The sequence below is a fragment of the Gambusia affinis genome, linkage group LG12 (genome assembly GCF_019740435.1).
Source record: "Gambusia affinis linkage group LG12, SWU_Gaff_1.0, whole genome shotgun sequence".
Lineage (NCBI taxonomy): Eukaryota > Metazoa > Chordata > Actinopteri > Cyprinodontiformes > Poeciliidae > Gambusia > Gambusia affinis.
In genome coordinates, this window is record NC_057879.1 from 214,608 (window position 1) to 242,165 (window position 27,558).

Here is a 27,558-nt window from a genome sequence, read left to right on the forward strand (position 1 = left end):
ATTCTCTCCTGTGAGAGTGAAGAAAGCTTATCAACGTGTCCTAAATTAGAAAATGAACATAACCGTTTGAACTTATCTTTAAAAATTTAAATGTACATTTTTTTTTACAGTGGTTGCATTTTTTTCCCTCAACGTTTCACTGTTTGCATATTATTCAATAACTGTATAATACATGTCCAATGCATTGTTGAACATTGGTTCAATACGGGCGGAGACAACAACCACCTGTCATATTTACAACTCTCTTGTTGATACACTGACATTACTTACCTACTGTCTTTCAACCACTTTGAAAAGCTTTTCTTCGTCTCTCTAACATCTTTATCCTTTCCCCTCTTCCGTTTTCTGTTTTGTGCCCCGGAGTTTTTTCTGCGCCCCATCTTTAGCTCCCTGTTGTCGAGGCATTACTACAAATTAAAAAAAAAAAAAAAAAAAACGCGCCTCAGCGCGTCCTCGAAGGGCCGCTGCCCAAACTACCTGTGTTAGAGGGGAGGGGCGCCTAATCAGTGCTGTTCCTCTATCATTTCATACACAAACAGCTGTTAAGTAATTAAAATGCTGACTAGAAAAAAAATCCCCCTCATCGATTTGCGCCCCAAATAGTGCAGCGCCCCTATTCGTTGCATGCACTGCATAGCCACCTTTTGTACCACTGGATTTCCACACAAAACCGGAAGTCAAGTGTTTTGCCTTCAAAAACAAAATAGTTTAGTTCTCGTTAAAGCTCTGGCCGTTTCCTCCGTTACACAACATTAGCGGCTAAATTGCACAGCCAAACACCACAATGGCAGTTTGCATAGTTGGATGGCTTTTATTTTGAAATACTCACAGGAACACGTAGCAAATTTTGTTGATTGTCTTTCGTGTGTAGACTTGTTGACCTGCTATCAGGTAAATTAATCCTAATGTATCCAAAACTTGTAATCCATAGTTGTTATAATAGTGCTGCTGAAGCGGTGTTGGTTAGTTGGTAGGTGTTTGGTGAATTGGCTGCCAGGCTGGATTCTGTTGGAGCTCATGGATGTTTGTTGGTGCAAGTTTAACAGAAACTACTTAGGTCTGGGATTTGACCTTCTGTGTGTGTTCTGGAGAAAGTTTGAACGCTTTGTTTGGTTGCTCTGTCTAGCCTCCGGTGTTATGGATTAACTGGTAGCGGCAGCTGGGAAAGACAGATGTTTGTCTTTCGTGGGCGTGGCTTTTTAGGACCCCTTTAGTGAACCAGGAAGTAAACAATGCAATAAACTTGAAAAGACTACAAATTTTTGCAAAAACGCTATACGACGCCGTAAGACCCCCACTCTAAGATCTCGGGAATAACTTATTAGAAAGACTTTTATTGGTCTAACATGGTATGTTGCCTTTTTTTTTTTTTTTTACATTAATCTACAAAATCACCAAAATGTTAATTACGCAGAACGTTTCCTGTGTTGCTTCAGAGGTTCAAACTCGTCAAAGGAAGATCGAAATAGATTCCAAGATGGGATAAACAGATATCAAAGCAAATACTAATCCCTGAAAGCTGACATAAATGTCCAGGGAATTTAAAATAAAATAATTAAAAAGATCGACTGGCTAAGTTGTCTTTCCACATAGCCCTCATATTGTAGATATTTCAATTAGATATCCACAGAAACTATATCGAAATCTTTTTAAACACTGTTTTTGTAACATGATATAATTTATTTCCTAGTTCACTTACAGAAGACATGGCTACCGCAGATTTATGTGGCAGTCATTTCTTCATTATTGTTGATATTTTTTCTTGTAATTTAACTAAACATCTTTTTTGTTTTCATCAAATGACTCTAACAACGCTGAAAAAAAACAATTGTCTTATTTACTTTTACATTGGAAGAGGGTTAAAATCTTCATTCAAACTGAGATTCTGAAAGTGTCACCGTTATATCAGAATCAATAACAGGTAGGTATTATTGGTCGATATAGTTTAGTGGAACTCAGCGATCGGTGGTACAATTTTAGTTATCACTGTCGTCTAATTCAAGTTTTGGACCACTTTATTTTATTGTCTAAAAAAATGATATTCACTTGCTGACAACGTTTTGGAGGTAATATCGTTTAACTGGTTTGCCAGCCAAACTTTTAACTGTAAGGATATTGTGAAATTACTACATTTCACAGCTTTGCGTCTGCAGCCCAGTTAAGGTGCAAACGAAATACTGTGGCTTTCATTAAATGAGTAAGGAATTGTTTACATTTATTGACATGTTTGCAGAACATGTCAGTCAATATAAGACCGAGAAGATGTAAAATAATCGTCAGTACTCTAAATGCTGGGTGATAGTACAAATTGTTACAGTTTAGCACGGTCTCCTCTTGAAGTGAGGTATGTTTTGGTTATATTTCAATATATTCTTGAATATTTCTTCACATACAAAGAATTATTATTGTTTTGAAGAGATCATAGAGAAAGACATTTTCTAATACGTTTATTTACGTTTGTCGCGTTTTGATCAGGTAACGACACAGCCACCAATTTTTTGTTTTACAAACATCTGCGTTGAGGACCCCGTTTTACTGTCACTAGTTAATCTTAATGCGGCTCATTTTGTTTTTAAATTTGTTTCCCTTCGTCACCAGCGTGCGAACTGTTTCCCAGTAGAGAACACACAGATAAATACTGTAGATATGAATCATTCCTCTCTATTTGGACACGTAAATTCTACGTAAAGCAACACCATCAGATATATGATTTAAATTGTACTAAATATGATGATATTTAGTAAGCAACCTCATTGTTCAGCGACACTTACTGTGGGTAGTGTCGCTAAACAATGAACAAAGTTCAGAAACAGTGCGGTTGCATTGCAGGATCTGATCCAAAAACACATACTAGGCTAGAAGGGTTAATAAATCCCATTACAGGAACTAGAGAGTCAATTCCATTGTTTTTCTGATCAGTGATGGTTACAACAAGCAGATACCTTCCACTTGGGTTTACATTGTGGCTGTTCATGAGATGAAATTATGATATCTCATGATAAATGGTGAACCTGAATGTGAATGGGATTGTGTTACTCATGGGTTTTGCTCCAATACAGTGTTTTCGAAGCGCACTGAACACTCTCTGTAGAAACTTGTTTAAAAACATAATTTTCACATGGAACATTGAACATGTTTGCTTCAAATGAGATTTATAGTAAAGTTTTGCAAACGGTTTTGTCACATAGTTAGCATTTTTCAACAGGCATTGATGCAGTCACCTACAATTTAGAAACAAATGCGGCGCACATAGATTTCAACCAGTTATTTTAGCCACCAGTTAATCTATAACAGCGGTAACAGAGTCAGACTGGCAGCTAAACAAGGTAAGAAGAGAATGTTGTGTTGTGATATGGTGAGTTATAAAGGCAGATCAATAAGTCATATATTATGTCGGCTACGTTAAGCCGTCGAAAAGATATGATATCTTACTTTAAAAATCTGTTGCTGAGGTTAACCTTTTACTGAGCAGACCTGTCAAGTCTCCCGTTCTGGTCGGGAAACTACCGTTTTCTAACCCCGTTTCCCGCCGTGCTCCCGTATTATTATTTTTCCCGTAAACATCCCTTCTCACGTTAGCGCATTCCCAGTGTCAGACAGGGGAAACAGGTTTTATTAGAATTAAATAAAACACAGACAGATCACCGCAAACTTTTTTGCGTATTAATCCTTTGTATGACTTTATCAAATGCAGCAGAGTCACAATGTGTCCACCGAACTGCGCAGGTCACTGTGAACCTGAAATGATAGGAGATGCTTAACATACACTAATATTACACTGTAGTTACACGGCTTTAATCTCACATAGTATCGATAACATCTATTTATCACGGAAACGCCTAACAGTTGACTAACAAAGCCATTTATACATATGTTTAAGCTGCCTGTCATGTAAATGTTACCGGCCCCAGACCTAGGGGAAATCTACATAAACTTAAAACATGAAGTAATACCCCCAAGGTCTAGGGTTCATGGGCGGTAACGTGAAGATGTGTCCAGAGAAAACAAGTGGAATGTAATTTTTTTTATTACAAAAGATGGTTTCACAAAACCAAAACACAATACAACTTAACCCAATTAAAACAAAAGGACTAACAAATTCAAGAATGTTAAGTGCAAATTAAATTGCAAAATGTTCAAACAAGTCAGTCTAAAGTAAACTCAAAACATCCCAAAAGAAAGGACACAAAGGGAGCACCAAGCCTCCCAAACACCAGCTTCTAGCTTATGGAAGGTCAATCTTGAGCAGAGTCAAACTGCTCAGCAGAACAAGCAAGAAGAAAATAGTTCAAAACTGCCCAAAGCAGTTGTAAACACCAAAGGTGAAGAACAGCTTAACAAAACCTCTTCCTACTAACTGCCCCACAGGAGGAATGACTTCAGGAGCCTTTTATAGGGTCCAATGGGGTGGCTGCTGTCCTGCAGCCTCCAAGCAGCCAATCAGGAGGATGTTCTGTCACAGCTGATCCTGCATAACAAAAGGGAGGCAGCACAAGCCAAGTACAAAATAAATTAAATAAAGCTTTTTTAAATTCTAAAATAAAAAAACAAACATATTTTACAGTGTGCACCATCCATCCATTTTCTTACACCCTTATCCCTAGTGGGGTTGGGAGGTGCTGGTGCCTCTCCAGCAAGACATTTTGGGTGAGAGGCCGGGGTCACCTGGACAGGTCACCAGTCTGTTGCAGGGCAACACAGAGACAGAAGGGACACACACACACACACACACACGCACACACACACACACACACACACACACACACACGCACACGCACACGCACACACACACACACACGCACACACACACACACACACACACACACACAGACCTATGGAGAATTTAGAGAGACCAATTACCCTGACAGTCATCTTTTTGGACTGTGGGAGGAAGCCGGAGTACCAGGTGCACAGGGAGAACAAGTCCATGCAGAAAGACCCCAGGCCAGGAATTGAACCCAGGACCTTCTTGCTGCAAAATGCAAATTACAAAATGTGTATTAAACTGATTTTTGCAATATCTAGCAAAGTCTTTGTATTAAATGAACAAACTCTATGGAATGTTCAGGTTTAGCAACTTTTCAGACAAAAACAAAAATTGATATCAGCCAAAATCTGAACAGCCGGTCAGGCTTTTAAAAGATTGGTGATCAGTGATTGTCCAGAAAACTGCAATTGGTGCATTCTTGGTTGTAACTATGTTCTTTATCTTTGAGGATGATTTCCCAGGTATTGGATGACCTTAAGGAAGAGGATGAAGAGGAGGAGGAAGATGAAGAGGGCAGTGTTAACCCTACAGAGGTGAAGATGAGTCAGATAGTCATGCCCTGCCACTGTAACCATCGGAAGGAGCTGAGTGTGGGACAGCTGCTGAAATGGATGGACTCCACCGCCTGCCTCTCAGGTGTGCTATGCTGTTAGAAGAGTTTCTGGAAACGACATTTCTTGTTGTCAGCAAAGCTAATCCCGACAGGAAATGACTCTTGTTTCATGTGAGCAGCTGAGAGGCATGCTGGAAGTCTCTGTGTCACCGCCTCCATGGATGACATCCACTTTGAACACACCATCAGGTAACAGGAAGGCCATGTGTGCATCAGAATAATGTGACATAAAGTACTGATCCGTCTGCTCCATGTCCTCAGCATGGGTCAGGTGGTGAATATCAGGGCAAAGGTCAACAGAGCCTTCAACACCAGCATGGAGGTCAGTGAAGCTGAACTGTGCAAACAGTGCTAATATCTAATCCTAACGATGAGGAATAATTTTGAAGCACTGATCACGTTTCAAGTGTCACAAATGCAGTGCTTTGATTTCATGAAAAGTAAAATATTAATAACAAAATAGGGACAACATTTGACTTTTCTGTTTTTTTACATTTAAATGTTCCAGAACTTTACACAAAGATAATCTGTAATCAGAAATGATGATTTGATTGAGTCAGACAAACAAAGCCAAAGCAGGCTGGTCCTAAATGTCCCCTACCGTTAAAAACCGGCTGTTCCACCTTTAGCAGCAACAGCTGCCATCAAGTGTTTGGAACTGTGGAACCTCTGGAAAACTCCTCTTGCCACACTGGAGAAGCATGTTAAATCTCAGTGGGATTCAAGTAGCCCACTGTACACCTACATCTACACCTGCTTTACATGTCAAGAGTGTGACTTTCTCCTGTGTGTGCTGGCCCAGGTGGGGATCCATGTGAGCTGTGAAGACCTGTTCTCTGATCGCCACTGGAGGGTGTGCCATTCCTACGCCACCTTTGTGACCCAACGAACCAATACTGGACAAAAAGTACGTGTGGGTCAGAACTGCGTGCCAAATACTTTTTGAGTCTCCTTGCCTTAGGACAAAGGATTAAACTTAGCTGCCGCGCTAATGCTAATGCTAATGCATACTCTCCTAATATAAAATTGGTTAATTGTAAGTATTATTTGGACATGTGCTGTAATTATTGGGACAGGACCACACAATAAGTAAGGTCAGCAGGGGAAGGAATAAAACAATCAGGCTTTTGAAAAATCATCCTAAAAAATCAGAATAACAAAATATTTAAATGAAAAGATGTGAAGCATGTTAAAAGGTATAACTATGAATAAAAGAGAAGCGATCAAATCTTCCAAAATGTCATGAAGGGATATTTGAACTCAAATTTTAAACAATTCCCAAATAGTGAATCCTTTATTCAACACCAATGTTGAAAGTATGTTGCTTTACTGTGGATGCAGTTTGTTGGATTTGATTTATGATGTTCATTCTTAACTTAAATTGTTTGACTAATGTTGGTCACCTACCCATTTGTTGGTGCATTTTTCTAAACGTCACTGCTAATTTACATACATTCATATACGAAATGAAATAGTTTTATCTAACTAAAACTGATAACTACATACAGCTCTGGGAAAAAAATTAAGAGACCACTGCACTGAACCCTTTTGAAAACTTCCTGGTTATTTCACCAAATATTGATCTCTGAACTCTTCCTGAGTTAAACATTAGTTTTGTTGTTTCTAAATGAATAGAAACTTTTTTTTTTTGCATTGTTTGAGGTCTGAAAGCACTTCATCAGTTTTGTTATTTTGACCTTTTCTCTTTTTTCTGAAAATAGATACTAAGTTTGTGCTTGGAATTTCAGAGACATGTTGTCAGTAGTTCAGCAATGTTCATTTTACTTAAACACATACCTATAAAGAGTAAAATCAGAGAACTGATTATTTTTTTCCAGAGCAGTAAATATGTGAAACAGAATCTGAAGACTACATCATGGCTGCCAACATCTGCTAACATTAATGTATTAATGTGACACAAGCAGCTGTAGAGTGACATAGTCCTAGTGGGGTCTGTTCCCCCGGAAATTCAAATAAAATCTACTCAAAGCCAATTTCAGAACATTAGCATTCAAATGACATTTCCAGTCATGTGAAGAGCATTTTACTAAATTCATAGCCTTAATAAACCTAAAACCAGTTTATCATCAAGGTAGAAGGTCAGGTTAATCACTAGTTCTCTATTTGTCATTAACCTGAAATTTATTTGAAATTCATATTTTGACATTGTATTACCATTATTTTTATCTGAACGTTTTGCAGCTGTTGGCCTTTATTCTACAAGAATGGACATGAATGTTCTTCTACATACAAGAATGAATGTCCATCTATGGAAAAGCAGACATTATGAGTCAGGGTTTATCATAGTTTCAGTACCAAACACCTTTCTGTTCACAAACACAGAAACAGCCCAACCCTAGTCACTAATCAAACTTCAAAAAAGAGCAAAAAGAGTAATTAACAAGGCTAAGGACCAGGATCAGTCTAATCCATTATTTATCCAAATATTTTGCACACATTCAACATTTTGTACTAAACAACTGAAACGTGATCTTCAAATAAATAAAGCCAATGCTGCACACAATTTCCATTCCTAATATGACAAAAATAATTCTAAATTAAGTACTACATTGCCCATTGCAAAAAATTGCTAAGCATAATAATTTGCATTACAAATTGCCATCTGAATAAGAACGGCAATTGACTTGAGAATGAAGTCTGGCCTCTTGTAGCTGGTTAAAAAAAGTCTTTAAATGGTCTTTACTGTTTTATTTAGAGGCTGGTTCTGGACCAAATTTACCACAGAGAACATTGTAGTTACACGTAATATAATATAATATGTAATATATATATATATATATATATATATATATATATATATATATATATATATATATATATATATATATATATATATATATATACTGTATATATAAGGAAGAGGATAAATATTGCTAGACAGTCTCCAGTAATTCTGAAGAAAGTGTGGTTTTAAAACTGGACATCACTGCAGATGAGTGATGTTTTGGTGCTGCTAAGCTCTGCCTGTGTATTAGTGAGGATGTTAAAAGTCTAGAATATGTTTCTTCACAGGTGACGCTGAGGCCAGTTGTTCCTCAGACGCAGACGGAGCATGTGGAGTACAGCGTGGCAGCCGAGCGAAGACGGGTCCGGATGCTGCACGGCGACATCATCAAAGAACTTCTGTTCAGTGGCTCTGTGGAGGAGGGTGGGTGTGATGCACGGCGCCGTCGGGCCAGAAGTGTAGAAGTGTTGTTTGAGCGTGTCTCTCTGTACCAGCTGACAGCTCTGCAGTGTGTAGCGGGGTGGCAGCAGAGAAGACCAGGGTGGAGAGTGTTGAACTGGTTCTGCCTCCACATGCAAACCACCAGGTTATTCATGTACTTTTGTTTCTCCAGCTGTAAAGGGAAGAATGGTCAATGTTAGCCTTCTTCCAGGGAACATTTGTCATGTGAAAGTAGAGACATCATTGACTGTAATTCATCTGTATTCAGGTGAATACATTTGGAGGACAGATAATGGCCTGGATGGTGAACGTGGCAACAATTGCTGCCAGGTAACTCCTCACTTTGAATCGTTGCTTTTTTTCATGTTTGTGTTTATAGAAATTAGCATTTTTAGTTTGATGGAAATGGTCAAACTATTGTTTGATGCAATAGTTTGACAATTATATCTAACAATGATGTAGAGAAACTACAAATGATCAACATGGTCAACAGCCCACATTATATACACTCAGAAAATGAGGATGTAACACAAGGCCAGTAAAAACGTTGGTGCTGTTCATGCCAAAGGCTGAACTGATGAGTTGCCAGTAACACCCAGTAACACTCAGTAACACCCAGTAACACCCAGTAACACTCAGTAACACCCAGTAACACTCAGTAACACCCAGTAACACTCAGTAACACCCAGTAACACTCAGTAACACCCAGTAACACTCAGTAACACCCAGTAAAACTCAGTAACACCCAGTAACACTCAGTAACACCCAGTAACACTCAGTAACACCCAGTAAAACTCAGTAACACCCAGTAACACTCAGTAACACCCAGTAACACTCACTAACACTCAGTAACACCCAGTAAAACTCAGTAACACCCAGTAACACTCAGTAACGCAGTAAAACTCAGTAACTCAGTAACACTCAGTAACACCCAGTAAAACTCAGTAACACCCAGTAACACTCAGTAACACCCAGTAACACTCACTAACACTCAGTAACACCCAGTAAAACTCAGTAACACCCAGTAACACTCAGTAACACCCAGTAAAACTCAGTAACACCCAGTAACACTCAGTAACACCCAGTAACACTCAGTAACATCCAGTAAAACTCAGTAACACCCAGTAACACCCAGTAACACTCAGTAACACCCAGTAACACCCAGTAACACCCAGTAACACTCAGTAACACCCAGTAACACTCAGTAACACCCAGTAACACTCAGTAACACCCAGTAACACTCAGTAACACCCAGTAACACTCAGTAACACCCAGTAACACTCAGTAACACCCAGTAACACTCAGTAACACCCAGTAAAACTCAGTAACACCCAGTAACACCCAGTAACACTCAGTAACACCCAGTAACACTCAGTAAAACTCAGTAACACCCAGTAACACTCAGTAACACCCAGTAAAACTCAGTAACACCCAGTAACACTCAGTAACACCCAGTAAAACTCAGTAACACCCAGTAACACTCAGTAACACCCAGTAACACTCAGTAACACCCAGTAAAACTCAGTAACACCCAGTAACACTCAGTAACACCCAGTAACACTCAGTAACACCCAGTAACACTCAGTAACACCCAGTAACACTCAGTAACACCCAGTAACACCCAGTAACACCCAGTAACACTCCACACAGTAACGCCCAGTAACGCCCAGTAACACCCAGTAACACTCAGTAACACCCAGTAACACTCAGTAACACCCAGTAACACCCAGTAACACTCAGTAACACCCAGTAACACTCAGTAACACCCAGTAACACTCAGTAACACCCAGTAAAACTCAGTAACACCCAGTAACACTCAGTAACACCCAGTAACACTCAGTAACACCCAGTATAGGCGACTATCAAATAAGGTCGCTGAGCGGCTGAATGGGGAAATCTTGTTGACGCGCCAGCTGATCAACACTCCAAGGCAGGATGCAGTTAAAAAGGGTTTTATTTTATCAACATCCAAAAACAGAAAAGTGTCCAAAAGGCATGGCTAAAAATAAACGGATCCGACAGTAATCAAGGACAAAAACACCATAATAGCTTAAGGTGGCGGCGCGGCGGCGGTCAGCAAAAGTAAAACCTCCCCCATCACCCACTCATTTCCCACCAGGTGCACAACAGGTGATCTATAATTTCTAATAACCCCACGTGATCCCACGCTCCGCCTGTCCACAACATTCCGGCCCCTAATTATTACATCATTACACAGTAATAATTACATGTATAACACCATAACACAAGATATACACTACATTAAACACACATTGAGACAACACATTCAAAAAGTCCATGAAAGTCATTTTCAAATAGTCAAACAGTCATTTTCTCCTTTTTCCTCAAAATTGTCCGTCCAATAGTCAGTCAGTTATAGGCCAGAGGTTACCAGCACTTAGCCTAAACATAGTCAGTCTGCGATGTACATCTAGTTGTAGTAAAGTCAAGTCAAAAGGTTAAGTCAAAAGTTGAGTTAAGTCAAATGTGTTGTTTTCATTGTTCGGAGGTCTCTTGAAGAAGGCATATCTTTGTAATGGGTCTACATAAGTGGCTGGTTGGGGTCTTAATCTTGACCTGACGTACAAGTCCATTTTTGTCTGGCACAGTTTCTGTGATTCTTCCCATGATCCTGGAACCACGAGGTGCAGAGTCATCCATTATAAGGACCACATCTCCAGGAACGAAGTTTGCTAATCTTCATCCACTTTTGACGCTGTTGAAGTTGAGGCAGATATTCTTTAATCCATCTCTTCCAGAACAGATCAGATATATATTGGACCTGTTTCCATCGTTTCCGTGCGTAAACATCATCCTTCTGAAATAAACTTTGAATCTCAAAATCCAATCCATCACTCTGAGAAGACGAGTCCAAATGAAGCACGATGAATCAAAAACATCAAAGGATGATCATCATCTTGTGCAGGGAAAACACCAATAAAAGCAGACACTGACTTCAGGGTCTTCATGTGGAATTTTCTGTATGTCTTCTGGGTTTACAGGCCAATCTTTCTCTGCCTGTGTAAGAATGCAGGACCAGATAACCATGTAGTATTATGTAGAAATGATTCTACCTTCATACCCCTGGAGGCAATGTCTGCGGGGTTATTTGTTGTATTCACAAATCTCCACTGGGAGACACCAGAAGCACTGAGAATCTCTGACACTCGATTCGTCACAAAAACACGGAACCTGGAAGTCTTGTTATTGAGATATTTCAATACAGAAGCGCTGTCTGTCCAAAACACTGAATCTAGGAGAAGCCTTAGTTCTCTTCTCCACAGTATGTCCATGCGAACTGCCAACACAGCCGCCGTCAACTCCATACGGGGAATTGTGACTGGTTTTAAAGGTGCCACCCTGGACTTCCCCATTATGAAGGAACTGTGCATTTGGGAAAAACTGTTCTGCAGCAGGAGGTAACAACAACATACCCCTTCTCACTCGCATCCGCAAAATGGTGTAACTGAGCGGTGATTGCTTTCCCAAAATCAGTAGATTTCAAACATCTTTTGATGCTGAGTTTGTCCAACAGCTGCAATTCTTCCAGCCAGCTTTTCCACTCTTGAGCAACTGCTTCTGGAATAGCATCATCCCATCCTATTCCCTTCTGACACAGGTCTTGAAGGATTCTTTTAGCTATGAAAATGACAGGAGCTAAGAAACCCAAGGGGTCATAGAAGGTGCTAACAGTGGCAAGGATCCCTTCGGTCAAGGGTCTGTTTGGGATGGATATGCAGAACTTGAACGCATCTGACTGTAGACACCACCATACTCCCAATACTCGTTCAACAGGCAAGATGTCACTATCAAGATCTAGGCTTTTAACCTCTTTGGCTCTTTCTTCCTCAGGTATTGCTGCCAAGACGCTGATTATTACTTATCCACTTTGTTAAGTGGAAGCCACCTTGGCAGATGAGTCTAAGGTCTGAATAAAGAGATATAGCTTCCTCTTCAGTGTCTATTGAGACAAGACAGTCATCCACATAGAAACTATACAAAATGGTATCAATCACCTGCTGGCTGAAATCTGCTTTGTTGTCTTCTGCACATTTCCGCAGAGCGTAGTTAGCACAACTTGGAGATGATGTTGCTCCAAATAAATGAACACCCATGCGGTACTCCTGCATGCTCTGATTAAAGTCACCACCAGGCCACCACAGAAACCTCAATAGGTCAGCATCTTCCTCTGGCACATGCACCTGATGGAACATGGCTTCAATGTCAGACATCAAAACAACAGGCTCTTTTCTGAACCTAGTCAGCACGCCAACCAGGCTATTTGTTAAATCGGGGCCACTCAGGAGCTGTGCATTGAGAGAAATGCCTTGGAATGACGCAGCACAATCAAAGACAATTCGAATCTTTCCCTTGGTAGGATGGTACACCCCATGGTGAGGGATATACCAAACCTTTCCATCACTGCGCTCCAAGTCTGTGATTGGCACTCTTTTTGCATAACCTTTGGATAGAAGATCTTCCTTGAAGGCAATGTAGTCTTTGTGGAAGTCTTTATCTCTGATTAACCTTTTCTTTAAGCTTAAAGCACGTTGTTCAGCAATTATGCGGTTATCAGGCATTCTTAAGTCTCGGTCTCTCAAAGGCAATGCAATGTTGTAATGTCCGTCAAGTAAGGTTACTGTCTTGCTTGTCAACTCCAAAACTTGAGTCTTCCTTTGACAGCCCCATCTGCTCCTCATGGCTGTTCTCAGGAAAATCCATCTTGAATTGTTGTTTCCATAGGTTATCCAGTGTAACAGCAGAAATTCTGTTCATGGTGACAGTTGACAGACCATCCGTTCTTTCCCAAAATTCTCGGTCAATCGGCCCATTCACTGTCCAGCCGAGCACAGTTTTAGTGGCAAAAGGTCCATCACCTTCTCCTAATGACCTCCAAAGGTTCTAGAGCTCTGGGCATGTTCATGCCAATCAAAAGCTCCACCTGTGCTTTGATCTCTGGCAAATAAACATGCTTCATGTGTGGCCAGATATCCAGATCTTGTTGCTTTGGGATGTTACTCAGGTCTACAGGCATTTTGTGCTGAGTAAAGAGGTCAGGCATGTCATAATACATGTCGCTGTCCAATCCAGCGATTTCAAGTTCAGATACAATGAAGCTGTCCACAACTTTCTCTTGTCCCATGGTGCTAAGAGAATCTTTGTTTTTCTCCCAATGAGATTCAGCTTATCCAAAAGACCCACTGTACAGAAGGATGCTGAACTTCCTTGATCTAAAAGGCATATGTTTCCAATATTCGTTGACCTTTCTTTGATTTCACCTTGACTGGCACAATGGCAAGCTTGCAGTCCTGCTCACCGGCCCCAGTAAGACCACTAGTCTGAACTGTTTCAAGAGATTTGACTGCTTCAGCATCAAATTGAACTTCATTCTTCTTCTTGTTATAAATATGGAGAATGCTTGCATGTCTGAAACCACAGATTTTACATGAAAGGCGTTGTCTGCATTCTTTGCTGATGTGCCCTGTACACAGGCAACCAAAACAGACGCCATTTCTCCTAAGAAATGAAATCTTCTCATTATGAGGTTTCTTTTCAAGCAGAGAGCATAATTCCAGTTTGTGTTCACCTCTGCAAAACAAACAAATCTTCACATCAGTCTGATGGTCTTGAGACTCTGACGGATTATTTCTCTCAACAGCAGAGGTAGTGATGCCAAAGCTATTTCCTGTAATTCTTGGACGAGAAAAACGTTTTCCTCCATCTATGCTCTTGGCTGATGAATTTATTGATGGAGCATCACTTAAGTTTCCAAAGACAGGATCTGTAATAATTTTGACTTGACGCTCAATAAAGAAAACAATGTCAATAAATGTTGCTCTTCGATGCTGCTTCTCGAGGATGTCACATGCTACTGTTCGCCATTTATCTCTTAATTTATATGGCAATCTTTTAATCACAGCAAGCATATTAGCAGGTGTGTTTAATTCAGAAAGATCATGAATGTCCTCCATTGCATTACAACACCCACGTAAAAACAAATAGTATGCCTGAAGAGCTTTTCCGTCTTCTGATTTAATCAATGGCCACGAATGAACTTTATTCAAATAAGCAGATGCAATAACATGTCCATTTCCAAAATGCTCATACAGCATAGTCTTTGCTTTTACATATCCACCACCATCTGACATATGTTGACAGCTTTTGACAAGTTCATTAGGCTGCCCCCTGGTGTACTGTGCGAGGTAATGCAGGCAATCGTCAGGATCACCAGTCTTTGATTCAATGACCTGTTCAAATGAGCGCATAAAAGCCTGAAAATAAAGGGGATTGCCATCAAAAGGTTGAATATCTCTTTTGGGTAGTAAAGAGAGACTTTGTTGATGAACCAACATGCAAGTTAATTCATTTTGTTTCTCCATAATGGATAACAGATTTTCATTGGTTGCTGACTGAGCAGCTTGCTGCAGAGGCATATTTGATATTGTTCTGTTTACAGGATGAGAAGATCCAAGAAGAGGTGCAAACCTTTTCTTTGTCACATTTGTTGCACTGGTTTTATTTGAAGCTCTGCATTTTCATTAATTGCATTTCTCTTTGTCTGTGGAACAAAGGTATTAGCATTAAGAGTTTTAACAATATTGTCCTTTGTTTTAAAATAGGATTCCATACCATTGGATTTTCTTGAAGTTGAGCTTTGCACTGCAGATCCAGTTTTCAGCACATTTACTTTTGCAGCAGTTGCAGCTATTTCTGCTTCAAGTTGAAGCTGTTCTTTCCTTTTCCTAAGTTGCTCCTCTTGTTCTTCAATAGCATGTTTTCTTTTTGAGCATATTTTGACGTGTGAGCAAGGCAGCCATTTCAGCTTCTGCCCTGAGACGTGCAGATGATGTTGATGATATTTTAGAGCTTGACTTGCTTCCTTGATTTGAAACGCTGTCAGATGGCAACACATCATCTTGAACGTCAGGCTGGAGATTAGCAGGTAACTGAGGCTCCATTTGTTCTTGAACCTCCACTTCTTCTCCTGATGGAGTTTCCTGTGTCCTTAACATGTCAGAGGATGATCTGCTTGAGCATTTATTTGTTTCAGAAAGCCATATTTCAACATCCTCAATAAATTCTTTGTTGTATTTAGTGATACTTGAAAACCATGTATTTTGTTTATCTTGCTCATCAAGCGGAATTAAAGGCAGCAAAGATTCATGCAATATAATGGCCTCTTTAAACAGGTTTGTTAACTCATCCAGTAATGATTTTACTTGTGAATAATTTTTATCATCTTTCATTAGCTCTTTAAGAGATGATATTACACCTTTCGTTTTCTTTACACACTTTTTCCGCTCTGTTTGGATCGTTTCAATTTTATTTGCGAGAGCTTTTTCAGTGAGAACGATCGCTCTTTTATCCCTTTCAGGTTTCTCAACAGCTGATACAGCAGACGATCTACTCATTTTAATCCAAAAGAAAAGAAGCTTGTAGGCAACAGCGACTCCTTAAACTTTATTGAACATACGCAGAGCCACAGCACACACTCGCACACCAAAATGTCGCAGCCTCAGAGCAAAACATAGCGGGGGGCGTGTCACAACAACAGCTTCTCGTGGCAGAACCAAACTGCGTTAAAAGAGCAATACGCAGCACCAAACATTCAGGTTACATACCACTGTCGTCTTCTACTTCTCTGTCAACGATCCTCTTTCGTAGTTATAGTGGCGGTGGTGTGTGGGCTCGCTTTAACGTCCAGCTGTGCGACTCCATTGTCGTTAGTTTTTTTTTGCTGACAATATAGGCGACTATCAAATAAGGTCGCTGAGCGGCTGAATGGGGAAATCTTGTTGACGCGCCAGCTGATCAACACTCCAAGGCAGGATGCAGTTAAAAAGGGTTTTATTTTATCAACATCCAAAAACAGAAAAGTGTCCAAAAGGCATGGCTAAAAATAAACGGATCCGACAGTAATCAAGGACAAAAACATCATAATAGCTTAAGGTGGCAGCGGCGGTCAGCAAAAGTAAAACCTCCCCCATCACCCACTCATTTTCCCACCAGGTGCACAACAGGTGATCTATAATTTCTAATAACCCCACGTGATCCCACGCTCCGCCTGTCCACAACACCCAGTAACACTCAGTAACACACAGTAACACACAGTAACACCCAGTAACACTCAGTAACACCCAGTAAAACTCAGTAACAACCAGTAACACTCAGTAACACCCAGTAACACTCAGTAACACCCAGTAACACACAGTAACACCCAGTAAAACTCAGTAACAACCAGTAACACCTAGTAACACCCAGTAACACTCAGTAACACCCAGTAAAACTCAGTAACAACCAGTAACACCTAGTAACACCCAGTAACACTCAGTAACACCCAGTAAAACTCAGTAACAACCAGTAACACTCAGTAACGCCCAGTAACGCCCAGTAACACTCAGTAACGTCCAGTAACACCCAGTAACGCCCAGTAACACCCTGTAACACCCAGTAACACCCAGTAACACTCAGTAACACCCAGTAAAACTCAGTAACAACCAGTAACACCTAGTAACACCCAGTAACACTCAGTAACACCCAGTAAAACTCAGTAACAACCAGTAACACTCAGTAACGCCCAGTAACGCCCAGTAACACTCAGTAACGTCCAGTAACACCCAGTAACGCCCAGTAACACCCTGTAACACCCAGTAACACTCAGTAACAACCAGTAACACCTAGTAACACCCAGTAACACTCAGTAACACCCAGTAACACTCAGTAACACCCAGTAACACCCAGTAACACCCAGTAACACTCAGTAACACCCAGTAACACTCAGTAACACCCAGTAAAACTCAGTAACGCCCAGTAACACTCAGTAACACCCAGTAACGCCCAGTAACGCCCAGTAACACCCTGTAACACCCAGTAACACTCAGTAACACCCAGTAACACCCAGTAACACTCAGTAACACTCAGCGATAATGTCCACATGAAAGTGAAGCCACAAAAGGTCACTGTTAAAGGAGCTGGCTGCTCATAGACTTATGCATGCAAGCATATTCATGAAAAGTTATGTGGAAGAAAAAAATAGAAAAAGTTTCACAAAGCAGGGTTGCTATTCACTTTTAGAAAGCATGGAACTTCCTTTTATTATTTTCTAATTGGTATGGGAAAATAAAATTAAAAAATGGAACAAACTGCATTTCTGACCTGTTTGCATATTTAATATCTACAGACATTCTTGATGTATAAAATATGTAAACCTGAAGCAGCAGCTCACATGGCAGATATACATTAAGAAGAAATCATTGTGAAAATGTCAAACAGTACACTCTAATTCCATATTTAGTTAGAAAATAATGTTCTTCCACATCATTGTTCAGGCCTGAAGCCTTTTCGTCAATTATGTGTTTAGATTTCTAACAACTAATTAGGATCTGGATCTTCTGCTAAAACTAAAACTTAAGCTTATTTTTACAGAAGAACATTTGAACATTGCAAAACCAAAATCCTAAGATAATGAAAACCAGTTTTGTTTGCTTATAGGACAGTTTGTTTGTCATTGAACTAAGTGTTTGAAAAAAAAAAAAAGACAAAATAATGAAAACATGAAATAAATTGGCAACTAACAGCATTTTAAAGTGATTGTTATGTGGGGATTAAATATTTCCTATTAGCTTGAATATGATTAATCTATTTTTCCCTCTGATAGAGTTTGGTTTGCTCATGTTCTAATGTGACTGTTTCTGTTATTCTTCCTGTGCTGACCCAGCCGCCTGTGCCAGGCTCATCCGACTCTTCGGGCCATTGACATGTTCACTTTCAGAGGACCCTCCCAGGTTGGAGACAGACTCCTGCTCAGGGCTATAGTCAACAACGCCTTCAAAAACAGGTATCCAGGGCTTCTGTTTCAGCACAATGTCAGCTCAGATAATGGGAACCTTGCGTTTGGTTAGCAGACAGTTTAGAGCTCCGAACTCTTTCCAAGAGTCTCATCTGTTAGACACTCGTAGGCTGATAGATGAGACAATTCCTTGCAGTTTGGAGGTGGGGGTACGTGCAGAAGCCTACCAGGAGGAGGGGCCTAACCGGCACATAAACTCTGCCTTCATGACCTTTGAGGTTCTTGATGACAGCGGGAAGCCATGTACTCTTCCCCGGATACGACCAGAACCCCTGGTGAGTTAGCTATACAGGACCTTAACCTCATAAAGCAACAATTATTCACTGTTTGTGTGTAAAACTCTGTTGACACTGATTGGTCATCAATTTCAATTTCAAATTTATTTCTAAAGCACATTTAAAATCTACAAAGTGCTTCACAAAGGGTAAAAGCAACAACATTAAAAACAATAATGAACTTAACAAAAGGACAGTGCAACCAAACAGGCCTGATTGAACTCAAACTGAAACCAGAGAAATGACTTTACAGGAGAGATTGTAAAAAACTGTACAAACTCTGCAGCACAAATATGAAGGAGCTGGTTCCAGAGTCGTGTTTCTGCAATGGCAAAGCCTCCATCTCTACTGGGTTTTAATCTGCTCATCAGCTGCACTAAGAGCATGACGGAGACTTTTTGGATTGTAACAGTTAAGGAGAACAGTTAGATAATTAGATGCCAAACTTTTATGAGTAAGTAACACTAACATCAATACAAAAATGAACAGGCAGCCAATGTAAATCCTTTCAACTGGAGTGAGGAGGTCCTGCCTTCTGGTACCTGTTAAAAGACGAGCAGCAGCGTTTTGGAGTAACTCCAAGTGATGGATTGATGATTGATTGATTGATTAATTCCGCAATATAAAGCATTGCAGTAATCTAATCTGCAAGTAATAAATGCAAGAACAATAGTTGTCAGGCTTTTAGGAAGAATGTAGGATTTGGCAATTTGGTATAAAACTAAGTCTTGACTACAGTGGACATTTGTTTTTCAAGTTTAACAGAACTGCCTAAATGAGATTCCTGCCAGTGGGGTGATGGATAGTAGGTGGCCATGGGCCAAGGAATTCACTTTGTCTAGGAAGAGGTTGCTCACCAAGCACCATCATGTCAGTGTTGTTTTCCTTCATGTTCAGACAGTTTAGACCAGGGGTCTCAAACTCCAGTCCTCAAGGGCCGCTGTCCTGTAACTTTTAGATGTGTCTCTGCTGCAGCACCTGAATAGAATAATTCAGGTGCTGCAGCAGAGAACTGGTCTACACAAGGAGGAGGTCATGAAGACATTTCGTTCCAGTGTTTTTTACCTAAGGCACATCTAAAAACTGCCGGACAGCGGCCCTCGAGGACTGGAGGTTGAGACCCCTGGTTTAGAGGTAACCATTCTTTGACACCATGTAGGCAGTTTAATAGAGGCTGCAGAGACATTGAAGTTAAAAGGGAAATGAATTTGAATGTTATGTGCAAAGCAATGTAAAGAAATGTTCTATTTCCTAAAAATAGGAGCCATTGTCAGAATGGCACAAAGAAAACAAAATATGACACTTGAAGTACAAGTGTCATACTGGCACACATCATTGCACCAGCAATAATTTGCCACTGGTACAAATCATTGCACAAGTGGCACAATGACTTGAAGATTGAGGAAGACAAGAAGTTTTGAAAAGTTCAATTTTGTTTTGAGAAATGAGAAAAACTGTGAATCTGTTTTCCTTATATTGACTTTGGAAGTTATTAACTCTTTGAAGTTTCCATTTCAAGTTTTTAACAGAACCCCTATTACATTTGAACCTCCAGTATGTTAACTTGTATATTGTTAGTAATGTTTATGGCCTGCATGAACAAAACTCAGAACTGTAAACTGATTAGTTGTGAAATATCTAATCAACATATCAACCCATCATAAACCTTTTGAAGTTCAGAACTTTGAAGTTCAGGCTCTCGCTGCCTGAGCACTTAGAGTTATGAGTTACTATAATCAGATTGTATCAATGATTATCATGACAACACAGCAGTTGGCCCAGTGTGTGAAGGCAGATCTTAGGTTTTTTTTGTTGTTTATTCACCTCCTTTGTGTGCGTGGGCGTGTGTGTGCGTGTGTGCGTGTGCGTGCGCATATATCCTTCATTTATAGGAAGGTGAGAGAAGATTCCAAGAAGCAACAGCCAGGAAAAAAATCCGCCTGGACAGGTGAAGGATTGTTTTCCAGATCGATCGTTAAAGTTCTATTTGAACTTTAATGTTCCGATGACAAATTAAACATTTTTCATCTCTGCGGTGTAACATGACACTTTGAACACACTTCCATAAGTTGCATTATAATTTCAGAATTATAATGTTACGAATGGGTTCACACTGTCTCATGTCAGAAAAAAATGTGTTTCAGGAAGTACATCATCTCCCGCAAACAGAGTGAAGGTCCTCTGTCTGTTCCATGGGACCCCAGGAACCAGGTGAGTTCAGCCACTCACACACAACCAGGCAGATAACACAACACTCATCACACAGGCTGAAATGTGCTTTTCTACAGACATCAACAATACCTGACACTCATTTCTGTAAGACGTGTTCATCACAGTTCAATATGGGAGCCAATCCCAAACTGAAACACTTGAACTGCTTAGTGACACAGAGGCAAAAGTTCTAGAAAGTTTGTTGTTTAATTTAGTTTCAATTTAATTTATTCACAATAAATGAAGGAAAATAAATATTCAAAAAAGTAATTATATTAACCACAGCATTGGATACTGTCAATATGTGTAAGAATATCAATAAGAATATGAAAGAGAAAAAAAGAACATGCAGTCACTGGCAGTAGCTTAGCTAATGCTAAACCCAACGCCAGGTCAGGTGATCCTTCTGTGAAGAGAAAATATAAAGGAAATGTCAGCAAGAGCTGCAGATAATCAATACTGAAGAGAAGGGAAAATATGATCTGTCTTTCATTTTCACCTGAGCTTTTTTTTTTTTTTTTTTCAAAACTGCTGCTTCAAAGACAACAAAATGGCTAAATTTAACTTCCATATAATCCATCCATCAATATGCCATTTTTAATCCAGTTTATTCAAATTATTCTGAAATATTACTCCTTTTATATTGTTGTTATCTTTCAGATGTCTGATTTCCTGTCTGGAACACTTTTTTGTGGTTAAATAAAAAGGTCTTGTGTAGATCAGGACTCTGTTCAGCCAGTCATCTTCTTTTACAAACATCTCTCCTATTTGTGCTCCATGTCACTTTGGACCATCTCCAAACTGAAACTGAAATTGTTCAAAATCTCTTGATATTCTTCCACTTTAAATTAGTTTTGTCTTGTTTAGTGGAATGAAGGGGGTGAGTCCAGCAGCCCCATAACATCGGCCTCTTCAACTCCCAAGCAAATCCTCTGAATTGGTGTGACAGTACACATGCTCTTTACTCATCTCTTCAAAAAGTAGAAAAGTACTTTTAGATCAACCACTTGATCCTGTGACAGTGGCTGCTGGGTAATGGTGAGGGGGAGAAGTGACAGCAGAACAATCAGCCGGCTGACTAATGATGCAGATGCATCACTCAGCCAGTGGCTGTAGCAATGTGTGCTTGCACCATTACTCAACGTTTCAGTACATTTCACACCAAGACACTGACTCATTTGGCCACTGTTTGTGGTGTGCTGTGTGTTTTTGTGAGCAGGTGTATCTCAGCTACAACAATGTGTCCGCCCTGAAGATGCTGGCAGCTAGGAAGAACTGGCGCCTGAGCACAGAGAAAGATAAGGTCTGAGGAAGTGCTTTTATTTTTTGAAATGAGATGAGTTTATCTTTCCTGTTTCAATGTTTCAACACACTGAGCCGTGTGGTTCCCCCTCTGTTAGGTCCGTCTGTACACCCTGGAGCAAAAGTCCATGTTGAGTTTCAGGGTGGAAGCGGAGGTGGATGTTCCTGCTCACAGAGCCTTTTGTTTGCTTGCTGAACTAAGCAGCAGAACAAGTTGGGACATGCACTATAAGTAATGCATCCACACACACACGTACAGACACATTAACAGAAGTCATAATTCATCACCACATCTCTGTCAGTGAGTGTCATTTTCTGCAGTTCCTCATAATTTTGGTGTTTTGGCTAAAAGGTGTCACCAACATACAATCCATCTAGAAGGAATAAATCTTAACTTGTGAACATGGTCGGCCTTGAATCAATGAAGAACATACAGTATTGAGTTTTTCTTCCTTAGACCAAAGGCCATATTCTATGTACCTTTAGGGTGAACTCTGGTTTCTGGTTTGGCCAAAGGTCACACTACTTGTCCATAATGTAAGGGAACTGAAATATTATTAATCAGTGGAAAAAGATGTTGAAATATCATGTATCCTTAAATACAAAAGAGCTTTGATGATAAACTGAATTGAAAATAAGAAATTACAAACAAGATAGCCTAAAGTGATGTGAAAAAAGAAAAAACACTTTTTGGAATCATCATAGTAATAATAATAATAATAATAATAATAATAATAATAATAATAATAATAATAATAACACTGATTACAGATGAACTTGTTCTTGTTGTAGATGCACAGATCAGAATTTTGTGGTCAAACTCTGGCCTCTTTTAATGAAACTCATGATCAATAATGCACTTTGAACTGCCTTTTTTCTGAAAAGGTGCTGTATAAATAAAATGACCTAACCTTCTGATAACAACGAGGGCCAATTCTGATCTCTCTCAGAACTACAAATAAGAAGATGTAGAAATGAAATTAAAAACATGGTGTAGAAAATGGTTTCCTTTTTCAGGACTTCTTACATCGTTGTGCTTCAACAGTCTCTAAATTAAATCCCTCACTGATACTGAAAATGGCAGACTCCCTTCACTCCCTTCAGCATGCAGACTAAACAACTGTTGTTAACATTCAGATATTTTGTTATGATTTTTGTCATAGAGATCAACATAGATCACACTCACCGCTAAACCACAAGCTAACAGCATGTAGCTTCAGGACGTTTTAAGACAGATATATGTTATGTTGCAGCAGTTCATCCTTTACATAAAATACTTCTAAATTCATTTCAGCCTGGTCAAAATGAAATCTCTCAAACTTAGTACATAGCACCCAATTTGAAGTAACAACTTTCCCCTTTATTCCATTTATTACCATATAATGTAGACAGGATGTGGCATGACATTATTTTGTTTTTGCTCTTTAAGATCTTATTGGACAGTCAAAATCACAGTAATACAGAATAACTGCCAGATACTGACAGGTGAAGTTGTCAATTAAATGACTCTACACAAAAAAATAACTAAATAAATCAAATATTTAGGCACTTTATCTGACAAAATGACATTTATTCATTCGTCTAAATGGTGTAAGGGAAAGTAGCTTCTCTGTTCTCCTGCTCAGAAACAAATCAAACTAAAAGTGGAGCGTTGTTGCTTGAGCATGTGTTTCTATTCCCACTAATAAAGCGAAGCCAAAGGTGGCAAGGGCAGACAAAAAGAAAAGTATTACCAATCTGGATCCTCACAGAGATGGCAAGAACTCCCTGCATGTGCATCACAACTGCTACACACATAGCAGTCTCTCAGCACACATCTCAAGGGAAAATGCTGCAGTTCTTTCTACAAGAAAAACCCAAAGTTGGCTGCTGAAAAACAGTTTTGTTTTGCTGGGAAATGACATGAGGGTGAGCTGAGTTTCCCCTCACATTCCTAATATAAAACACAACACTGTCCTGGTCAAAGTTTTCAAAAAGTGAGCTCCACTTATGAGCACATTCTTAAAAACCACTGGCTATAATTATTTCTACCTGATGATCTGTGTATATCTTTTCTAAACCAGGAAATGTGAGCTGATTCACAGTGTTGATGATGATGACTTTATTTATCGTGTGGTGACACCATCAGTGCATCAGGCTGCGGGTGGGTCCCCCACCTCAACCAATCGTGGAGAAGGTGTTCTCCAGGATTTCATCCTTTTAGCCTCTAGAAGGAAGCCCTGTGGCCATGGGTCAGTTGCATGTATAGACATGTCCTCCTGAAGTCGACCCACATCTGTCCTGCAGGACTGACAGCCACTCTTTGTCTTCCTTCTTCAGAGACCCTTATGTCATTGCTCTGCGCTCAGTCTCCCTGGCAACCCATCCTCCCTTTGAAGGATACAACAGAGGAGAGGTTCTGTGTGCTGGATTTACCATACTGGAGACCAACAACAACATGTCATTGGTGAGGTTATTATTAATCTTTTCTCTTTGAAAGTCTTTTTAGGTCCAACCTTAGTTAACGTTTCTACTTTTTCCCCAGATCAGTTATTATAACCAGGCGTCTCCAGAGGTCCTTCCTTACATCTCCACAGATATTGCAGGCCTCTCCTCCTCTTTTTATCACACCTTCTGCTCCTGCAGCCAGTACCTGAGCAGAAACCGACAGCCGACCTCCTCTGAGGATGCAAACACCAACAGCCCCACCTATCTGCTGTCAGGGGTAATGCACAGCACTCCGCTGTAGACAGCAGGGCCAGTTTATGGGCCAGTTTATGGGCCAGATCATCAGTGTGACGGTTAACACATGGAACCGTCACACTGATGTTTTCTGAAAACACAAATGTTTTTTTTTTTTTTGTTTTTTTTAAAAATAATGCTGTGATGAGATGCAAACCAAAGAATAAAACTGATACTTGAAGCTATTGACAAAGGTTGGAAATTGATTTTGTTCTTTTGTTTCCTTATATTAAAATGTATTAAACATACTTATGTACATGTATCTACATTACGATGTCACCAGGAGACTCAGAACCCATCCAATCACTGAACAGATGCTTAGAACAGATAAATGTGTGGATGTGCCAAAACTTCCTCCAGCTGAACAAAAACAAAACTGAAGTTATTATTTTTGGACCTAAAGAGGAACGATCTAGAGTCAGTACACAGCTTCAGTTATTACAACTAAAAACCAGCGATCAGGCCAGAAACCTGGGAGTAGTGATGGACTCTGACCTGAACTTTCAGAGCCACATAAAGACAGTTACAAAGTCGGCCTTCTATCACCTGAAGAACATTTCCAGGATTAAAGGACTAATGTCTCAGCCAGATCTAGAGAAACTCATCCATGTGTTTCTCTTCAGTCGTATTGATTATTGTAACGGCGTCTTCACAGGTCTGTCCAACAAATCAATCAAACAGCTGCAGCTGATCCAGAATGCTGCTGCTCGCGTTCTCACTAAAACCAGGAAGATAGAGCACATAACACCAGTTTTAAAGTCCCTCCACTGGCTCCCTGTAGCTCAAAGAATAGACTTAAATTAAATATCTGCTGTTATTGTATCAACCTTCCAGAACTCTCAGGTTCTGGTTCTGGTTCTGCTCTGCATCCCCAGAACCATAACCAAACGAGGAGAAGTGGCATTCAGCATCTATGCACCAAAAATCTGGAACAAACTTCCAGAAAACTGTAAAACAGCTGAAACACTGACTTCCTTTAAATCTCAACTAAAAACCCACTTGTTCAGAGTTTTATTTGAAACGTAATCAATTGCAAATTTGACGGAGTCTGACTATGTTGTGTTTTTATTGTTGATTCTATGTTGCATTGTATTTTTGTGTTTGATTTGATGTAAAGCACTTTGAAATGCCTTGCTGCTGAAATGTGCTATACAAATAAAGTTTGATTGATTGATTATGTTTCATAAATGACATTACAGTTCTTAGGAGAGATGATGTTTGCTGTACAGATTCAGGTACTGGGGTACATCAATAAAACATTTTTTTTCACTTTGTGTTCTCGGTGTAAATTTTTAACACTGGTGTATCATTAAAAAGAATAAGAACTTAGAATAGACTAGGAGCAACTTTTATTGTTCTGCAAAGGAGAAATTCAGGTAAAGTAGAAGTTTATGTATCTTTTAGTTTTACCTGTGGTAGTGTTTATTAGGCATAATACACTGCAACACAAAATAATGTTTCTTACTAGTAGCAATTACTAAACAAACTTCATCAAATGAATTCATGAAAAAAATTGATACTATTAAAAGTATATTTTTCTAAGCGGTCTCAATTTGATCAAAAATCTAAATAGTCTCAATCAGAGAGTCGTAACGGCACTTTTCAAAAGAATAAGATAAATAAAACATTTTTATGGTGTGATTCAATCACCTTGCAATCAAGTCAGTTTCTTGGTCTGTCATGGCTTTTTAATCCAAAAGTACAAATGAACAAAATAAGCATATTCCATTGAAAAATCTTTTGCTGTTAAATTATTGAAATATTTTTTCATTTATTTCCTTTATTTAACCAGGTGAAACCCCATCAGGATTTACATCTCATTTTCAAGAGGGACCTGAGCAGAAATCTGTAAAACACGACAACCTGGTTACACAAAAGTAAAACAAATTAAAACATATGCACACATGGACATATGTGCGGAATAACAAAGATATTGTTGGGTCCTGCCATAGAAATGCATAGGGAGCACTGGAAGGCACCTATTCTACACCTAATAGAAAGTCTCTTTACGTCTTTATTTTTCTTCCATCACCGTTAATGCAACTCGTAACGGTGCCCCCACCCCCAAACAAATGATATCAAAACGTGCAGCTCGATCTCGAGAAAGGAGTTATTACTTTTTGTGGGATTCGGAGTAACATGGCGACAAATTGCAAAAAACGACACCCCAAAAGCCCATGTAAGTTAATGGAGTGAGGAAAAAAACAAAAAAATAAAAACCTATTTTTGAGGATTTTCTGTGTCATCATTAATTCACGTAGAAATGCCATTCAAATTTCACTTTGCTCTGTTCAGAAGTGAAGACGGCTCGTCGATACAATTTACAGTTTGTCCACAACTTGTCTCTAAGCAAACCAAAGTTTTGGATTTTTCATAAATTAGACTGTAACTGATGCTCCGCTAGAGTGAGAGACAGAGTGCCATTTTGCCCCCAAATAATTTTTTAATTCATCCTCATGCCCACAAATATTGCCCTATTGGTATCAAACTCGGTCATGACATTGATACGCATGTCTGCTCCAGTAAAATGTTTTCAAAATTTCTCTAGGGCTTATGGTTTTCTGTCAAAGTGCTTCACAGCGATATGATGCCAGAGAGTAAACTCACGCTGTCAGCCATTCATTTTCATAC

General features: G+C 39.6%; 1 protein-coding gene across 1 annotated transcript; it reads left to right on the forward strand.

Moving 5' to 3' along the window:
• Positions 1–1,655: 1,655 nt before the first annotated feature.
• Positions 1,656–26,193, forward strand: LOC122840758 (acyl-coenzyme A thioesterase 11-like). Its single transcript, XM_044133370.1, has 17 exons — positions 1,656–3,326; positions 5,217–5,404; positions 5,501–5,570; positions 5,643–5,703; positions 6,184–6,288; positions 8,415–8,550; positions 8,622–8,713; positions 8,837–8,898; positions 18,287–18,406; positions 18,555–18,693; positions 20,586–20,641; positions 20,838–20,904; positions 22,124–22,207; positions 22,305–22,438; positions 24,270–24,437; positions 24,526–24,652; positions 24,731–26,193. Exons 2-17 carry the CDS (start codon positions 5,218–5,220, stop codon positions 24,932–24,934), a joined length of 1,812 nt encoding a protein of 603 aa, XP_043989305.1. The 5' UTR covers positions 1,656–3,326; position 5,217; the 3' UTR covers positions 24,935–26,193.
• The last annotated feature ends 1,365 nt before the right edge of the window (positions 26,194–27,558 follow it).